The sequence below is a fragment of the Branchiostoma lanceolatum genome, chromosome 14 (assembly GCF_035083965.1).
Source record: "Branchiostoma lanceolatum isolate klBraLanc5 chromosome 14, klBraLanc5.hap2, whole genome shotgun sequence".
NCBI classification, from domain to species: Eukaryota; Metazoa; Chordata; class Leptocardii; order Amphioxiformes; family Branchiostomatidae; genus Branchiostoma; species Branchiostoma lanceolatum.
The window spans coordinates 2,226,898-2,244,648 of record NC_089735.1 but is presented as its reverse complement, the minus strand read 5'-3'; the positions used below and the strand labels follow the sequence as shown (position 1 = coordinate 2,244,648).

General features: G+C 40.4%; 1 protein-coding gene across 5 annotated transcripts in view; it reads left to right on the top strand.

Annotated features, from left to right (window-relative positions):
• Positions 1-17,751, top strand: part of LOC136448133 (uro-adherence factor A-like) — a 41,697-nt gene that overhangs the window by 15,153 nt on the left and 8,793 nt on the right. For 3 of the 5 annotated variants that reach the window (XR_010757835.1, XM_066447292.1, XM_066447293.1), the window contains exons 9-14: positions 8,752-8,847; positions 11,624-11,675; positions 12,323-12,384; positions 13,564-13,629; positions 14,311-14,545; positions 15,041-16,296. Coding sequence is in view for 4 of the 5 variants with exons in the window: in XM_066447292.1 (XP_066303389.1) it covers positions 8,752-8,847; positions 11,624-11,675; positions 12,323-12,384; positions 13,564-13,629; positions 14,311-14,545; positions 15,041-16,296 (1,767 nt within the window). In the remaining variant the exon portion in view is untranslated. Of the gene's footprint in view, positions 1-2,539; positions 2,673-5,857; positions 5,991-8,751; positions 8,848-11,623; positions 11,676-12,322; positions 12,385-13,563; positions 13,630-14,310; positions 14,546-15,040; positions 16,297-17,751 lie in introns of those variants that run through there. The other 2 variants (XM_066447295.1, XM_066447294.1) reach the window with 2 other exon arrangements.

The following is a 17,751-nucleotide window of genomic DNA, read 5'->3' as shown; positions in this document are numbered from 1 at the left end:
AAATGGTTAGAAAGCGATTGTACAATGTTTTCATCACTAAGATGTCATGTCAGAAATTTTAAGTTCCTTTCTTACAGTCACCCCCCCCCCCCCCCCTGGGTTGGTAGGTTTTTGCTAGGATAGGTCAGGTGACCGGAAACCAAACATTTTTTTCCTTTGGCCTAATGGCAGCAAAGATACACCTGTCACCACAACAGGTGGATGATCAGGTATTTCTATATAAACTATCTTGCATCACAAGGATATCTACTCTTAATTACAGTAATGCATCTTTTCTTGTGCTACATAAGTTATGTCTGTGGCTCTGGGATATTTCAGAGAAAAATGAAGCAAGAGAACAACATAGAAACAGAGGGATAGAAAGAAAACTCGAGACTGGCTACCGATATATCAGTTCTGCTCCCGGAAATTGTGTGTGCCATCGTGTTTATTGTAGCAACATGGCTACTAATAGTATCCTGTATATGCTTCTTCTTCTTGTTTCGGTTCCAAGACTTACTATGTCCAACACATGTTGTTAGTTCCTGGTATGAAATTTATCGTCTTAAACATTTCGTCGCCATATGGTACTTAAATAAAATAAAAATGAAGCCCTTTCAAACTAATATGTCTTACATTCGTCAATTTGCATGAGTCAAAAGTAACATTAACCCACCACCATCAAACCATTATCGTATTGTAAACGTCCTAAAACTTTACAGCCATGCATTAGCGCAACCTACAGCCATTATTCTGTATGAAAACAGCTGGGAGCGGAGCTACTCAATGGGATATAGCCGCGAGGGGAACCCACAGGCTTTCCTATTGTGTGTTGTGTATACAAAATCTACCTCCCTTTCAGCGGAACCATTTCTGTCGCCGCGACCTGAAAGAGAGAAAGAAAACAGGCGCAGGTGTCCTTTTGCGGGGATGAGGTCCCTTTGTGGCGAGAGATTATGTGATATGAGAGGAATCCTACCGCGGTTTTACCTGAGCCAACTTGTTATTGACTGATAAGGAACACAAAGGCAGGGATGATCGGGGATATGGCTGGTCCAGTGAACAGACTCAAATTTGTATTATTCTTGGAACCATCGTATAGTGGAACTTGTTGCCACTGAGTACTGTAGGAGGATTCTCATTTAATAATAGATAGCTTTAAAGAACGCTTACAATTAGATATGAAAAGGTTAGGTGTGACAGGTCGTTCAGTGTAATAAACTAGTAACCAGCTGCTACCGCTCAGTGTGCCTACGAAGCTGGTGCCGAACCTCTGCTTGGAGAGTAGTATTCAATACAAAAGTGGTACCAAAAGGCTACCTTAAGTTAGTAGCGAAGCTGCATTGCACTACCACTAGCTACTTGAGAAAGCATTATGCTTCACCTCATATGAAGATGCCTTGAAAAGAAAAACAAAGCAGGTTAAAGGTTAGCACTTGTAGTTTCTGTAATCTTTCGACCCTCAGTCATAACTAACACCTTCGAGCTGTTGACACGATGTCAATATTTGCCAGGAAGTGTTCCCCATGTGCAGACTGTAGTTAAGGCTTTTAGATCTCAGTGGCCACTTAGAAAGGAAGGAAGGAAACAGTTGTATGGGCACACTTTCAGCAGTTTGGGTTTCTGTACACCAGGATGTTTTATATATAAGAAGAGAAATATATAAGATTATAGATGTTGGTGGCAAATGGTTAGTCACCGCGAAACTTAAACTACACTGTCTGAAAAATAGTAAAATGTATCCGGATAGGAAAAATGATTTGCCAGGGAAGTTTGGCTACCATAGGTAACAACAACAAGGTTCACTCCCCTGGCCAATTATGCACCTTATTTGCAAAATTCTACTACCCAATAGACCCCTAACTAAGGCCTGGTGGAGGCTAGCAACTTGCAGTTAAGACTTTCTCAACACTTGAAAACTGAATATGCGAGGTTTCATTGCAATTTTTGTATTTTTCTTTTACCACTCGTAATCTATAAAAATTAATCAAGTTAGTTTATCAATATACAGTGTAGTACTGCAAGCCTCCTTGCATTCATCCTATTCGTAATTATATATCTGTAAATCTATTAAAGTGACATATAAAACTGCTTTTCCGACCCTTGAGTTTAGGACTATGTTTTTATTTTATCTTGGATTTCGACACAAAAATTCCCAAAGTACTGAAACAGGTATTGATGTCCCTTTCCCGTCCTTTCATTATGTCCGTCCTAATTAAGGTTAAGGCAAGAATTGAGTTTGCCCGAGGCTCATTTGCATATCAATGGTGTTGTACATAAAACAGGTGGAGTCACTTTTCTGGGTTTAGGTTAAAGTTTCTGCCAATGTTTTTGTGGGGGCATTCAAAGGGGATCATAACAAAACGTCAAAGTATTGGACACAGTAAAATTGCTCTAGACTGTTGTAACAAAAGATAGATAAAAACAGCTGTCTAGTGTATAATCTTGGAGGATTGGAGTTGAATGTTTCAGCATAGTTTGAGTTACTGTGGAGTTACTGTAGAGTGTTACCCAACATAACTTTGTTTGCTGAGGATATCAGAAGTTTTGCAACAGCCCCCGCAGGCCTGTGACCCAGGTCAGTTTGTAGATATCGTGGTGTCAGCTTGGAGTAACGGTTTTCCATGGATGGGTAGGAACTTATGCCAGCTTGCTCAAGGAGGTCAGGCCGAAGACATTCCTACGTGCTCCAGGTATGCATGGTGTTAAGTGTTTGTCAGGTTGTTTGTTCTAGAAAGGCGCTAGTGTGTGGGGATTACAAGTCAAGCGAAACAGTCATTGTCTCACCTTGGGAACTTTCTTTGGAGGGGCCTGGCCATTTTCTTACTCAGTCATTCATACAGTGTACCGTGCCAAGGTAAAGAATTGTGGTAGAACCTGGCTTAGATTGCGCCTGATTGTCTAAATTATAAAGCATCAGAGAAAGGCATCAGAGTTTGTCAGTTATAGCTGTATAGTGTAGTTCCTTATAAGTTCACAAGTCTCTATCCCATAGTGCTACTCTATAGTATAGATCTACTGTTGGCTTCTGTCCAACACACTGTTTGGATTATGCAGCTACTTGTCAAGTTGTGCGTAATGAAGACGTAGTGTGTCATGATTTAAGAAAATAATGAAAGCATAGTATTGGTACGGTAGTATGTAATCTTAAACCAAATGTAGCTCTATGGTTTGTATCTTGTCTGAATGACCAGATGATATAGTCTGAAGATGTGTTCAATGTCAGTTCCTAACTAAGTACATGTACATGTACATGTATGTGATCGTTCGAACGTTAACGTTCTTGCTATACTATTGAGTCATTGCTATCCTCTTGTTCTAGACTTCTTCTAAATTCTACATTTACAGTCAAACAAACAGTCTACATAGATCTACTAGCCAATGTGACCATTTTTTGGTGGTCCCTTAGATAATTTTTCCCATTGACACAAGCATTAAGAACCCTGTCTCAAGCAACCACCTGTCCATATAGACCAGATTTGGTCTTCTTGGGAACTTTTAACTGTAGTAGGCATTGTTACATATTTATGATATAACATAAATGTTTTAATCCCTAAGTCTGACTTAATCTTTAATCTGTTGATCTGCCAGAGCCAAATTAAGCCAAGACGAATGTCGGTTGTTACTTCAAACCCCCACTATGTTGTCTCAACAAATTCCTTCTTTTGTTGCAGCTTCACAAAAACCGTGCCTCTCCTCCCTCCGTGTAACATAATTTGTTTTCCTACCTCCCTGCTTCGGTGGTTTTGTTAAACAAACTTACGGACAACTTTTAATGTAAAACTTTCCATAAAATCATGTGGCTAAGTATCTCGTGGTTGTTCTGTAGTGTTTTGTGTGCTTACGAGTTTGTGTGTGCTCGCTGTTTATGCTTCAAAGGCGGCCGCGCGCTGGTTTTATAAAAGGTGCAAGATCAAGTTGTGTTTTTGTGTTTACTGCGAAGAGACAGGGCTGACTTGGGTATCGAGTGTGCCAATTGCACAATTGGGCGGGTAAGAACCAGCATGTATAGCCAGGCTTTGCACTTGAACAACATCTCAAGGTCTTTGTGAGGTAATAGATCAAATACACAGTCCTTAAGTGTTCAAAGAGTTGTGGCTACTACAAGGTGGGATGTGACTTTCTTACAGCTAATGTGATATAAGTACTGTAAATGCAGAAATCTTCGCGGTGGTTTTATGTTCGCGTTTTTTGTGTGTTTGTTGACATATCTTAAGACAAATACCAGTCGAATGCCTCTTTCATTGCAGTGTTTAAGTGGAATTTTTAGTTGTTGTCCCAGCGTCAGAAGAAAAATTATTGCATGACAAGAAAGCTCACATAAACCTGATTTTATATTTAACATCTGTTCAGGTGTGGATGTTGGCATGTGTGCCAGAAATATGAAATGTTTTTCTGTTCAACAGATATGGAGTGGTTTGTGCTGAGTTACAGTATGGATGATCATGATCACACACCTAAAGTGGAGTAGTCATTGTGATTAAGTACTTACGAGTTTATACTTTTCTGTAAGCTGTTAGAGCTTCATGTAATAAGGAAATAATGATTATCACATTTTGGGTCCCTGAAAATGAGAGAATGTGCCGTACATGTTGTATCTGTCATCATGAACCTTTAGGAAAGTGAGGACAATTCAACAATTCATAACAATTATTTGTTTATTTATTTATTTATCAATCTTTAGGGTAGTCCCTTCAGTTAACAAGTAACTGATATCCATGGGAGCCCTAAAAAGATAAATGATTAGGCTTTTGTTATTGAAACTAATGATAGATGATTAGGCTTTTGTTATTCAAACTAATTTTACACATGTCTCCACCCAGAATTTACATTCAAATTACCTTTCTAACAGACAACTACATGTAAACCACTTATACGATACTATATATATAGTGGCTATAATCTCCAAGCAGATGTAAGGACCTGGCTCAGTTTCAGTGTTTTACGAATGCTAGTGCTTTTGTTTATTAGTACTGTATAAAGGCATACTAAATGCTTCAAAAACATAGGTTAAGCACGGAGAATGTACTGTTAGGAGATTAAGAAGATAATGTATTCCCCTGGGAATTATCCTAATCCTACCCACTTATCTGCTGTTTTATACAGGTGTTTATCTGACAGTTGTTAGATAAACATTTAAACTGAGATATTAGAAAAACTTTTTGTAACCTTTGTACAAGTTCAGTTTATCAATCAATCAATCAACCAATCAATCAATCAATCAAATCCTTTATTTACTTTCGAATGCTTGTTCGGCCACATGTACATGGGCCACTTTTTTGACAATTGTTATAATGCAAATTTTTATTTGTATTATTGTCTTCTGTTTGCATCATTCTATTGTTTGTTGTTAACAGGAATTTCTTAGGAAAGAGCTAGATCTTAAAATTTAGACAAGGTTTAATATCACAAAGTCTGATATAAAGTTGATTCTATTGAGAATGATAGTTTCACTCACCTGAGATTTTATGCTTTATTTGACACTGACAGTACTAGTACCTTTGCATCTGACAAAGAAAGTGAGAACAATGGGATTGTATTGACTGGAAAAACTGGTTTGACCATGGACCAACTTGTCTGCTATGAACTGTAAACACATGTACAGCGATCAGTACAGAGCCAGAAGTGAATCTGTGCTTGGTTGAAAGTTTTAGCCCAAGATTCTTGCTTTTTGCTAGAGATGATAATTTTTCTGGATCTCTACTGTAGAGTTGACTAATTTATTGCAGACAGTTTTAGCTCAAGATTCTTGCTTTTTGCTACCATAGACTACGGTAGAGATGACGATTTCTTCAGCATCTCTACTGTAGAGTTGACTAATTTATTAGAGACAGTGGCCGCTCCTAGACTCAGTCAAAGGGGACTCTTCTCGAGCTTCTGCTGAAAAAGAGCAGATGTTGGTACAGAAATATTTGAGTATGGAGGCAGTGAGCAGTAGTATCTATTCTTTCAGTCTGATCGGACAGGTGGTGAAGCATTTCACAGGCGTGAGGGTTTCCACGGACAACCAGGTATGTAGAACATAGAGGCTTTAACATTCCTCACCTGTCGTTACCTGTACCAGGTGAGCTGGGAAATAACTCACCTATGATATAGTCTGTTACTGTGGGTGTATTGTTAGCAATAATCCTACTGTAAGCTGTGGTTTTGGGGTTTGTTAAAGTCATGAAGCTTTTTAGATACTGATTCGTCTTGATTAATGCAGGATTTGTAAACAACTGTTGAGTACAAAACCACCTTACGTACAAAAAACTGTCATTAAACGAAAACTCTGATTAAAAATTTGACATCTCCATCCTTCATTATTATCCCATTCTAGAAGACCACCAATCCATGCATGTACCTTGTATCATTTGCAGGTGTTGTACAATAACTGGCATTATATGAAAAAAATTGTTTATCAGACTCTAAGTGCATTTGTATACAGCAGTCTTAGTAACTTAAGATTTAAGGTAAAATAACCAAACACAAAGAAGAATATAATTGGGGTGACTCGTGTGCTTTGCAAAGATGCGAGCTGTGTAGTGAAGCCACAATTTGCACTAGCAGCTACTTGGAATAGCATCAGACTTCTCCTCAGTTGATAGTGACAAAAGAAGAAGAAGAAGAAAGATTTGTTTTTGAAATTTTTCAGAAAAAGAGCTAGGGTTCAATTGTGGGTGACCGTAGAAGGCTAAGTATAGGTGATACACGCCGAGATATCACCGCTTGTACACACAACTTGTTTACCAAAGTTTGTTACAACATTTTTAGGCTGCCGACTTTATATCAATATTGACTTTCTCTCACCTTACACTGTTTACTCACCTTTGTATTATTCTGCACTCTAAATCGTGTGATCAATGGAATTGTGATGTTGCTAAGAAGTTTGAGTCACATTTGTATACAACAAGATATCTATGTCATTAATATTTAATATGAAGTCCAAAAAAAGTAGCAAGCTAAGCCTGTGCCTTTACATGTATTTCTTGGTTCTTGGATTTGAATAGAAGTTTATTGCAAGTTCATGCCAGTGGGCTAATTGCAAATACATGGTAAAAACATAGGGAAAAACATACATGCGTCAGTAAACTGTGTCTGACTTTGCTGTAACAATAGGCTACTGGTACTGGTACTAAATACAATTTTTGGCTATATTTAAACTAGCTGGGTTTGACTTCATTGAAAACAATAATGTCTGAAGGGAAAGTCAGTACCTTGGTACATGTACATGGTACACATATTTTTAGGGAGTGAATATAGTGAGATATGGAATTTTCCTCCCAGCCCTCTGTTTACATCTTGTTATCTTGCTTGGTTTTACTTTAACCCTTGTCCTGCAGGAAGCCTGTAGCATATATAGGCTATACATATATACAGAGCCTGTATGTGGGTCCTGTATATGTACGGCTTGGGGGTATTTTTCACGCATCACAACGCAAAGAAATGCACCGAATGCGGAAGTAACAATGCCACTGCAGTGCAGGAAAAGTCAAGGGGAAATGACCTGATTAAGAAATCAAATTAATGAAATAAATTGCGTAGAAAATGTCAACAGGACCAAGAAGGAAATTGTTGTGGCCTCCTTGAAACATGTCCTTTCTCCGGATTCATCAGTAGTCAAGTTGCAAAGCCACACAGTGTACATGCTAACCAAGCGTGGTGTTTAGGTGACAAGGCTGTTTATTTTGAACTGTTCCATACTGTTGACAGATAGCCTAAGGGTTCAAGCAATTCTCAGGGCCTGGTGCTTGAATCTTGAATGTGGTTTATCAAGAGAATGTCTTGCATAGTGATATAAAATGCCCCCAAAGTATGGCTAATATACCTAATAATATAGACATTGACTACACTGGATATTTAGAATAACTGCAATATTTTACATGTAGATCTATGATCTACCAATATCTCAATATGATCTACAAATATCTTAATGATCTTCCAATGTGTTATGATCTACCAACCTAGATGATAAAAAACTGTATTCACAGATTTATCATTATTGCCTTATATTTGTCTATCAACTATCATTTTAAATCAAAATAAATAAATTTTATTTTATAGTTGTCTTATGTCATATGATCTACCAATATTTTATGATCTACTAACCCAGATAATGAAGCACTTTTTTCACAGATTGATAATTTACTGCTATAATACAATGCTAAACTTTCTTCCAACACTAAGGTATTCGAGGATCAAATTTTCAACGACCACTGTCGCCTTCGCCTTCTTCAGGATCAATATTAAATGACCAATCACTGCCGAACGTAAACTTGGGAGAGTTACGGACACATGACTTTATTGACACGTGTCATTACGGATACGTGACATCAGCAATTGGTCAAACGTGCCAGGAAGTTTATAACGCCCACTGTCTCTGTTGAGTGATGGCTGGAGTGCCCTGATGTATATGGCCTCCTTTAAGTTAGTTAAAGTTAAAATCCTCCCACACCATTATTGATGTATAGGGCGGTGCCCATCTCCATTTCATAGCCCTGGGCCACACTTGTGGTGCAATCACTGTAGCAGGGGGCTAGTCCACTGGCAGTGAAGTGTGTTTAACTTCCACACTGTCTCAGAAGTATGTACCATTTTTATAAAGTCTTTGGTATGACGCAATGCGCCTCTTGTCCAGAGGTGTCCTACCTGGGGCTTGAACCCCAGTTCTTCTGGTCCAAGTAATTTGAACCAGATGTGGTGAGAGACAGAAGGCGCAGACCACTTCACCACAGGGACACCCCGTCCTCCTTTGTACTCTCATAATGTCCTGTTGTTGTCTCCCCTCCCCAGATCTCCCTGCTGCAGGAGGACCCGTCAGTGCTGGCACAGGCAGGGAGGATCCTGCTCGCCGATGCCCCCAAACTTCTGCCCGCAACACAGCCTCAGGTAACAGATGTTTGGAACTACAGGCAAATAGTAGTGGAGAACCTCAAGCCAGCCATACACACTCACGCCACATCTTCAGGCTGTAGCCGCATAGTTTCCGTTTAGAACTTTATTCAAGCCCGGCCACACAGACTAGTTTCGCCCACCACACACCCTTACCCTTTTGTAACAGTTGTCTGGAACTACATCTCACAACAAATTACGGAAGAGACTATTCAACTTTAAAAAATCGCGTCATAAGGCTGCAACAATTTGCTGCCTTGGTTTTTGGTTGAATTTATTGATAGAGAGAGGTCAAGATTAAACCAGAGTGCCAGGAAAAAAACTTGACCTCAATTTTTTTGTAGCCTAAGACTGCAACCCTTCTATAACTTCAAGAAGCATGCTAAAAGTTGAATGAGTAACTGTTACAATGGGTCTCATCTTACCCTCCAAAAGCTGAAATTGAGTCAAGATATTTCTTTCTCTTTAATAGTATAAATCTTCATCGACATTGCATATTAGCTACAACATTGATAGTTAGGAAGGAAAGGAAGCACTCAAAACAGTTTCAAGCAACCTTGATAGCAAAATATGTATTTTACTAATCTTCTTCAACTCTTCAACAAAAGTAACAAATCCAATAACTGTGATATTGCCATTACACAGAAATATAAAGAGGTCATTTGTTAGAAGTCTCTAAATTATTAGTAACTTCACTTGCATGGCCCTCTGTCTTGCCTCCTGTCAACTTGACATAAATCCTCCTTAAAGTTCCACAGACTTGGCGTAAAGCCAAGACCTTCTTGTACTGTACATCAACAGGTGTAAGGTTTCAACCACACTCCAGCCAAGATGCACCCTGTGTTCCCTAACTTGAGAAAGAATCATATTTCATGGATTTCAAAATTATAACATTACTGTTACACATCATCACCGAGATCTTAGTCCTGTTTTCTTGGATAATTGGTTGATATTACTTAAAGTTTATGAAAACTTGGCTCCTTATCAAGACCTTCCACAACAGCTGTATCACTTCAAGGAGCCCTCCTTGGCACGATCCTCCAGCGATGTTTTCCCCAAGTTTGCTGCATCTCCTTGAGCACGCAGGGCTCGAAATAGTGGGTGCATGTGCACCTGTGTGCACCCAAAATTGGAGCTGTGCACCTAGTTTTTGACTGTGATTAGATATTTTTGTAGGCTATAGGGTAAAGGTACTATTGTACACTAGTATGCAGAATATTCTTGAAATGTAAGTATCAGAAAAAGGAAAATAACCTTTTGCAACAGTTGTGCTTTCTTTGAAGTTAGCTATAGAATTACAGACTGAAGTTCTTAACTGACTTAAGAGCGTTAAACTTTGTAATTATGTTTTGCTGACATTCAACTTTATTTTGTGGTGGAACCAAAATTCTTTCTGTGCATCTAATTGTTTTGGTTGGGTGCACCAGTGCACAGATTTTCAAAAATGAATTTCGAGCCCTGGCACGTTTAATCAGACCCTGCTGTGGGGCGGTGGGCGAGGCTTGTTGTTGGACCCGTGTAAATGCCAGAGGGCTGAGTGTCTTTTCCATCCACCCAGCCTCGTAAAACTGCGGGGAAGAAGTTTGCTGGGTGAGGTGAAGGGTTGAAACAGTCACTGTGGTGCTTAACTCGTCTGGTTGTAGGTCCGAGAGGTCGAGGGTTTGATTCCCAGCCAGTGTTGCTCACCTTACTGCTGCTACTGGAAAGGGTTGCAGTCCTGAGTTTTGCTGGGTAGGTTGAAGCAAGGAACCCAAGGATGGTTCATTGGCTGTTGGGTCTGACTGCTTCAGGATCAGGAGGTCACAGGTTTGATTCCCAGCCAGCGTTGTTCACCTTGGATACTGCTGGAAAGGGTTGCAGTCCTTGTAATGATTTTGCTAGGTAGATTGAAGCAACGAATTACTAGTAGTAGTGATTTATCAGTGGTTGTTGGGCCTGCTTCAGAACCAAGAGGTCGAGGGTTCAATTCCTAGCGAGTGTTGCTCACCTTACTTAGATACTGTTGGAAAGGGTTACAAACCGTAGGCCAGAATTTTGCTGGATGGGTCATGAACCAGCGGCGGTTAGTTGGTTGTTAGGCCTACTTGGACACTACTGGAAGAGTTACAGTTCTCAGGGTAGGATGTCGTAAGCTTTTAAGTGGTCCAATGTTTATTGAACTTGATAAAAACAGAAGGAGAATTTTTGTGGTAAATTGACCAGTTTGCGCCATCCATAGTATTTTTCCTTTTGAATGTTAGGCAGTTTGGATTGAGACACTCTCTGAGTGAGTTGAGACACAAACAGATTTTTGTGACAATTTTGGGGCTGTGCCAGACACCGGTCTTAAACTTGGGCAGCATTTTTGGAAATTAAGACGAAAGAATGAGGGATACTAATTTTTTTTCATTTTCTAGCAGCTAGCATTGCAACTTTAAGTAACTCTGGAACCTTAGAAGAAGGGAAGACATATAAGAAGACTTTCCCATTTTTCCTCTCATAAATTTTGTTGCGTGGGTGGAAGGGCGTTGGTAACACACTTGCATAACAACACTACATGTCTGAGTTGATACATTCCATATGTGACACACTGTACATGTACGTGTATGATATTTTTTTAAGAAAGGCAAACCCACTAAACAGGAATTCTCCCTCCCCCTCTCTCTCCCTCTCCCCCTCTCTCTCTAATGGCATAAGGTAATATTTACTGTTGCAATGTTCTTTTAAAAGTTTTTGAAATGTTGTGACAATGGAATTAGAAATCTAACCAGAAATTTGTGCTGTTTTCATGCAGAGTCATCCCACTGGTGCACAGAGGGCAGCCAGTCCACCCAAGAGGCCAGGGGGTAAGTGTGTTTTTCTGTCCTGTATTCTCACAACTTTAACACAACTTTAGAGCAGTTAAGCCTCCTGTTAAAAGTCCTTGTATCAGCTTTTGGTTAACCCTTTGTTGCTACTAAACCCTTTAGCTGATTCAAATGTGGTGCCAATATGATACATTAAAGCCTGTTCATACCAGGATTTGCACATCGGGATTCACACAGGCATGGGGATTGATCACGATTTGTGAATCCTGGTATGAACGTTCCGAATCCAAACTAATACCAATTCACCAGGAGGGACCATTCATACCAGGATTTGCGAATTGGGATCGATCCCAGTGCCTGCATGGGTGAATCCCGATTCACGAAGTCTGGTATTAATGGGGTCTTAGGCCACACGAATTTAATTTCTTGGTTAACGGATTTTTATTTTCGGGAAAAAAAAACAATTTTAGAAGAAAAAAAAATCATGAAAACAGAAGGCTGGGCCAACCTTCTGTTTTCATGATTTTTTTTCTCTAAAATTGTTTTTTTTTTTTTTGAAATGAAAATCCATTAACCAAGAAATTAAATTGGTGTGGCCTTGGTAGGGAGCAGGTTAAACCAGATTGAAGACGGAAAAACATGATAACCTATGTAAGTGCCTTGTTCTGTTTTGTTCTGTTCCACAGAAGGAGGTCGTCCCATCCAAGTACTCCTGGAACAGCAGGCCAAACAACAGGCGTCCATCAAGGTCGGTACAAGGTCATTGACTTGTAGATACAGTTGTAGGTTTAGAAACCTTGGCATGCTCAAACTCGTGTGCCAATATGATACCCTATAGTAGGGAGAAGGTTAGTGTACTTATGTAGAAACCTTGGCATGCTGAAACTCGTGTGATGAGTGCTTTTGAGTGGGTGTCAATGGATTAGAAATTAATTATAAGTCCTAGGAGACAAAACAGACCATGGTTTCAAACAAGCTCCACAGTTGATGTCTCACAAACACAAAGTCTGGTCTAAAAGGTTCAACGGTGCAATTTGGGTTTCCAGAATATTTAGAAAAAATATATATTGGCAGCGACAAAAAGGAAAATTGTAAATCCCAAATAAAATGGAGCATTTTTGGTCTGTCCTGGTGATACTGTTTACTTGTGTTACAAAGTACAAGACTTAGTGTATAGCAGTGCACATTTCACATTGGGATCATGCTTAGCACGATAGCTGCAATTACAAAATACACACAGTCCATTTTCTCATCACAATTAGCAATCTACAAAATACACTCTTCAAAGTGCAGTCTTGGTGATGCTTGAAGGGATGTAAACTATAGGATCTAAGGGAAGAAACGTTAGAGGTCACGACAAGTGGTTCCAGGTCACAAGGTCGAGTTCCATGTCATAGGTCACATTCAGAGAAAGGTCAATAGGGGTGCTCTGTGTGTTTGCAGCAAACCACTCCTGTGTACAACCATGAAAGCCGTTAAGGACCCTTAAAGAAGTAGAGTAAGGAAATGGGCTTTTAGAACAGACCTATCAAGTTTAACTGAAGATATTTGAATCTTCAGGCTTGTTACTACAGAGTGCAATTACCTCATTCAAGGAGGTTGCATATATTAGAATTCAGTAGGTTATGAAATAATTTGTATGATTCCTTTTAATTTGAGGGAAGGCTTTCCATAAGGAACCAGAATTACTGTCACAGTGTATTATAGACTTAACGTTACATGTAGTGTCAAGTTAACAAGTTACAAACAGATACACTTTTTTTGCTACTCCGATAAATTTTAAGGTACAGCGTATCTGAGGAGGTTGTTACACTGTTGACACCTGTTGCTAGATTAGATAGAAACTTTAAGCCACGTGTTCCATAGTTTTACACATCTATTACATCAGCGGCTTTATTAAGTGGTTATTTTTGTCATCTCTCCGTAGCTCCTGCGGGAACAGTTGAAGTCACTGGAGAGTTTCAAACAGGAGGCCTTACAGAGCTTCACTCAGGTACTTGCAGCTTGTTGGCTATACCTATATATTTTAATGCAACAGCTCATACAGTGTTAGAATAGGCAAATATATAAAAGATTGTTTTGTTATTAGAAAAAATAATGATACTCAAAATTAGCCCAACTTGAATCATGTAAAACCTAAGATTTTGTTGTAGTGAATAGTTTTATTCCATACTTATGTCTTGTTCTATGTTTACTGTTGTTGCCGTACTTTGTACCTGCTACAATAGTCGAGCAATAACGGTCTTCATATGAATGTGTAACACTGGACAGGTCTATCTAAATGATTTAGATGTAGAGAGATATTGACCTAGACAAAAATGGTGAAGCCATATTGTAACATCTAATGATGATTCAAACATGGAACATTAAAGTTAAAGTTACAATCCTTTCCACATCTTTCAGTGTACATGCAGGGGTTTCATCTCTGTGGCCATCTCTGTTTCTATAGCTCTTGGGTCAGAAAGTAGAACAGGGTACCCTTAGAATTTAGAAAATGACTTTCTAGAGCCTGCAGAGTTTCAAGTAAAAGACAATAATGTTTGAAACAGCGTTTTTAAAACTGTATTCAGCACCATGACTGCTAGCATATGCAGTTAGCACATTCATGTTATGATTTGAAGGGTTGAAAGAAAATAGAATTTATCATGAATCCACAAAATGTATTTTTTTCCAGTCCCCCAACAGCAGTGCAGCCTCCCTGTCCAAACACCTGGACCCCAGTCTGCCGGGGTCCACCCCCACCCTGTCCTCAGAGTTCTCCCCCATCAGGAGCCCTAACTCCAGCCTCGTGGGCTCTCCCCAGTCAAGGAGCCGGGGCGTTTCTCCACAGAGAGGCTCAGAGACAAACTTGTACCACTCTTCACCAGTACCCAGTAACAGGAGTGGGCAGTCAAGTCCCCTGACTAAGGGTAGGTAACTGTTAACGTTAACGCTTTAAATCAATAATTCTTCAGAGTTCGCTAAGACTGCTACTAACATTGAAAATGGTGAATTTGAAGAGATTTACTAGTGCAGCATCAGTAATCCTTGAAGTGTGCACACTTTAGATATCCAAGTGTTCAAGACATTCTTGAAAAGTTGATAACACCATTTCTAATGTGGCCGTCTTAGGGTATTCGGCAGCATCATGAGAGTCTAATGCTACAGTGTATCAATCATTGAATAGAAAAACACATCATAGTGCACAGCTATATCCCAAAAGACCCTTGAACTGTTTCCGGTTTGTGTTGATTTTCTATGTGTTGTATTGATAGGACAATTATACTACATTGTAAACTCTGTGTAAGTTAGCCTATATTTAGCATGAATTACAGTAAACTACAACACAAGATAATCCTAAACCCATATTTGGCTCTGTGGTGTTTTTCAGTAATCCTAACCACTAAGCCCTTATGATTTTACAGGCAGAAGCTACAGTGATGCTTCGAGCAGTCATGACCTTGGCCTGAAGCAGAGGTCACCCAATCAAGGTCACAGCAGACAAGCCACCAGGACTTTTGAAGGTCGGAATGAGACAGCAAAAGAGAGGAGCGCAAGTGATGTTTCGAGTCGAAGCACCGTCAGTGGGACGTCGCAGTACAGCAGTTTGAGTGGCGTGAGCAGACTGACCAGCTCCACTGATGTACAAACAGCAGTTTTGAACACGGGGAAAACCGTAGATCCCACCATGCTAGCCTCACAGCGGAAAGCCAGCCCGCAGAAGTCCCTTGCAGAAGAGATTCAGGAAAGTCTTGCGGCACCTGGAGGGTCTGTAGACTCTGGGCAAACGAGCGGTGCGTCAGACACGTACCTAACGAGGGACCTACTGCAAACTTTCAATCAGGGATTGGCCCAGAACAGGGCAAAGCCACTGACTGTCAGAACTGTGGATCAGGGTCGAGTAGGAAACGCGCTCGATTCGCCAAGTTCCGTTTCCGATAAGCGAACAAGCGACAGCGGGATGTTGAGTAGGGAAGGCACCATGGGGACCATGACCCCGCAGAGCTCGACCTCTGAACTTAGCGTGAAGTCGCAAAGGGAGTGGACGTCGGCCAATGGGAAGGCAGGAAGCCACGACGAAGACTTGACTTTCTCCGCGGACGAGTTTGGAAGAAAGCTGGAGGCTGCTCTGAAGGCAACACCCCTTAACACCACTTTCAATCTGCATGATGAGAGTTCTTACGACCACACTCAGGACAAGCAAAAATCCTCTTCCTTAACCAACATCCGTGTGAAATCCTTGCCAAACGGAGACTCAGGATTCTCCAGCTCTACTGCTTTGTGTAAAAACGGACCTTCCAGCAGTTCAGATGGAAATCTCTATCTCAACCCAGATTCTGGCTACCCTTTCCAGAACGGACCAAAACTCGGTAATTTCGCCAACATTTCTGGCGTGTTGAACTCATCGTTGCTGTCTGAGGGAGTTATATTCCGCGCAGAGGACCTACAAGACCCTGAGCTGACCAAACTGCCGGATTTTTCCCTCTCTTCCCCGACCCCTGGGTCTCCTTCAAACCCCAGGATGCAGTCTACCCCGGTCCCGACGCGCATGCCGTCCCCCATGAGCCTCCTGAGTTTCATGACCAGCATGGAGCAGGGTGGGGGGGATGAGCTGCTGTCTCTGCTGGAGATGATTGGTCAGCAGAGCGAGAAGCTCAGAACGGAGCTGGAGGAAGCGCAGGTGAGTTGTTCTGTTAAAAGTTAGTTAAAATCCTCCCACACCATGATTGATGTATAGGGCGGTGCCCATCTCCGTTTCATAGCCCTGGGCCACACTGTGGTGCAATCACTAGTGTAGCAGGGGGCTAGTCCACTGGCAGTGAAGTGTGTTTAACTTCCATACTGTTTCAGAAGTATGTACCATTTTTATAAAGTCTTTGGTATGACTCAATGCGCCTCTTGTCCAGAGGTATCCTACCTGGGGCTTGAACCCCAGTCCTTCTGGTCCAAGTAATTTGAACCAGATGTGGTGAGAGGCAGAAGGCACAGACCACTACACCACAGGGACACCCCCTGTTCTGAGCTTATGTACATGTAATTCAACACTTTCTCTTAGCCTAACTTGCAGTTTGTTTCAACCCCCTTTGAGCTGTTGTGTGTTTACTACTCAAAATAACTTGAAAATCATGAATGGATTTCATAGTATTTTTTAGTAGACCTGGGAATGAGTCATTAATTTGGGATTTGATCAGGATTCAGTTATAGAACTTGTAATTTCTGCAGATATTTTTAGATTTCTATAAGGATCCTTGCAGCAATGGCAGAAAGTTACAAGATATGATAAGAGTCCAGTCACGTTTGGGGATGCATCCTTATTGTATCAATTATGTTACCCTGATGAAGGCAACAAAGCAGCAGCAGTGCCAAAACATTGGCAGAGAAAAATACAGGGTTCTGTACCAAAGAAACTTTGATGTATAATTGATTTACCAGGCTAATGGATATATTTGCGGATAAAAAAAGACAGATCCAACTCACATTGTATTCACATTTATTAAGTTTAGATAAATGCACATGTTACAAGCATGAAACCAACAAAGATAGCTTACAACCGTGAATATTCTCACCTTACTAAATAAGTTTAACATGCATGTACAGGTACTCGTAGTCATTTTGTCAGACTGAAAATGAATTGTCTAACAGTTACTCAGTAGTTTATCATACATGCTCCTGCTGTCTTTCCGACTTTCTCTCCCTCCTATAGACTCTCTTCAGCTGGTTTAAACTCTTCTGGACTGTACATGTAAGTCTATCTCTCTACCTGCCTGGACTTTCTATTGCAGTGTGCATCTCATACTATCCTTTCTTGAGTCCAATTAATCTCATAGGCTCTATAAATAGCCTATCAAACTTGTCTCAATGACACAGCATTACACCATAAAATTTGAATCAACAAGCATGTTTAGATGTAGTATGATTCTCCTATCAATGACAGGACAGGGACAGAGCTCCTTTTTAAAAATTCAGTCATATGTTTTTTGACTATCAACCTACACAGTGTCAACAAAAAAAGACAGAGGCATCTAGCAGGCTGCCATCAAACCTCCACATTTATGTGTAAGCATGTGTAACCCTCATGTGATGGGGAACAACAGAATGATGATAAAACAGGATAGTGAGTGAGTTTTATGCAGGT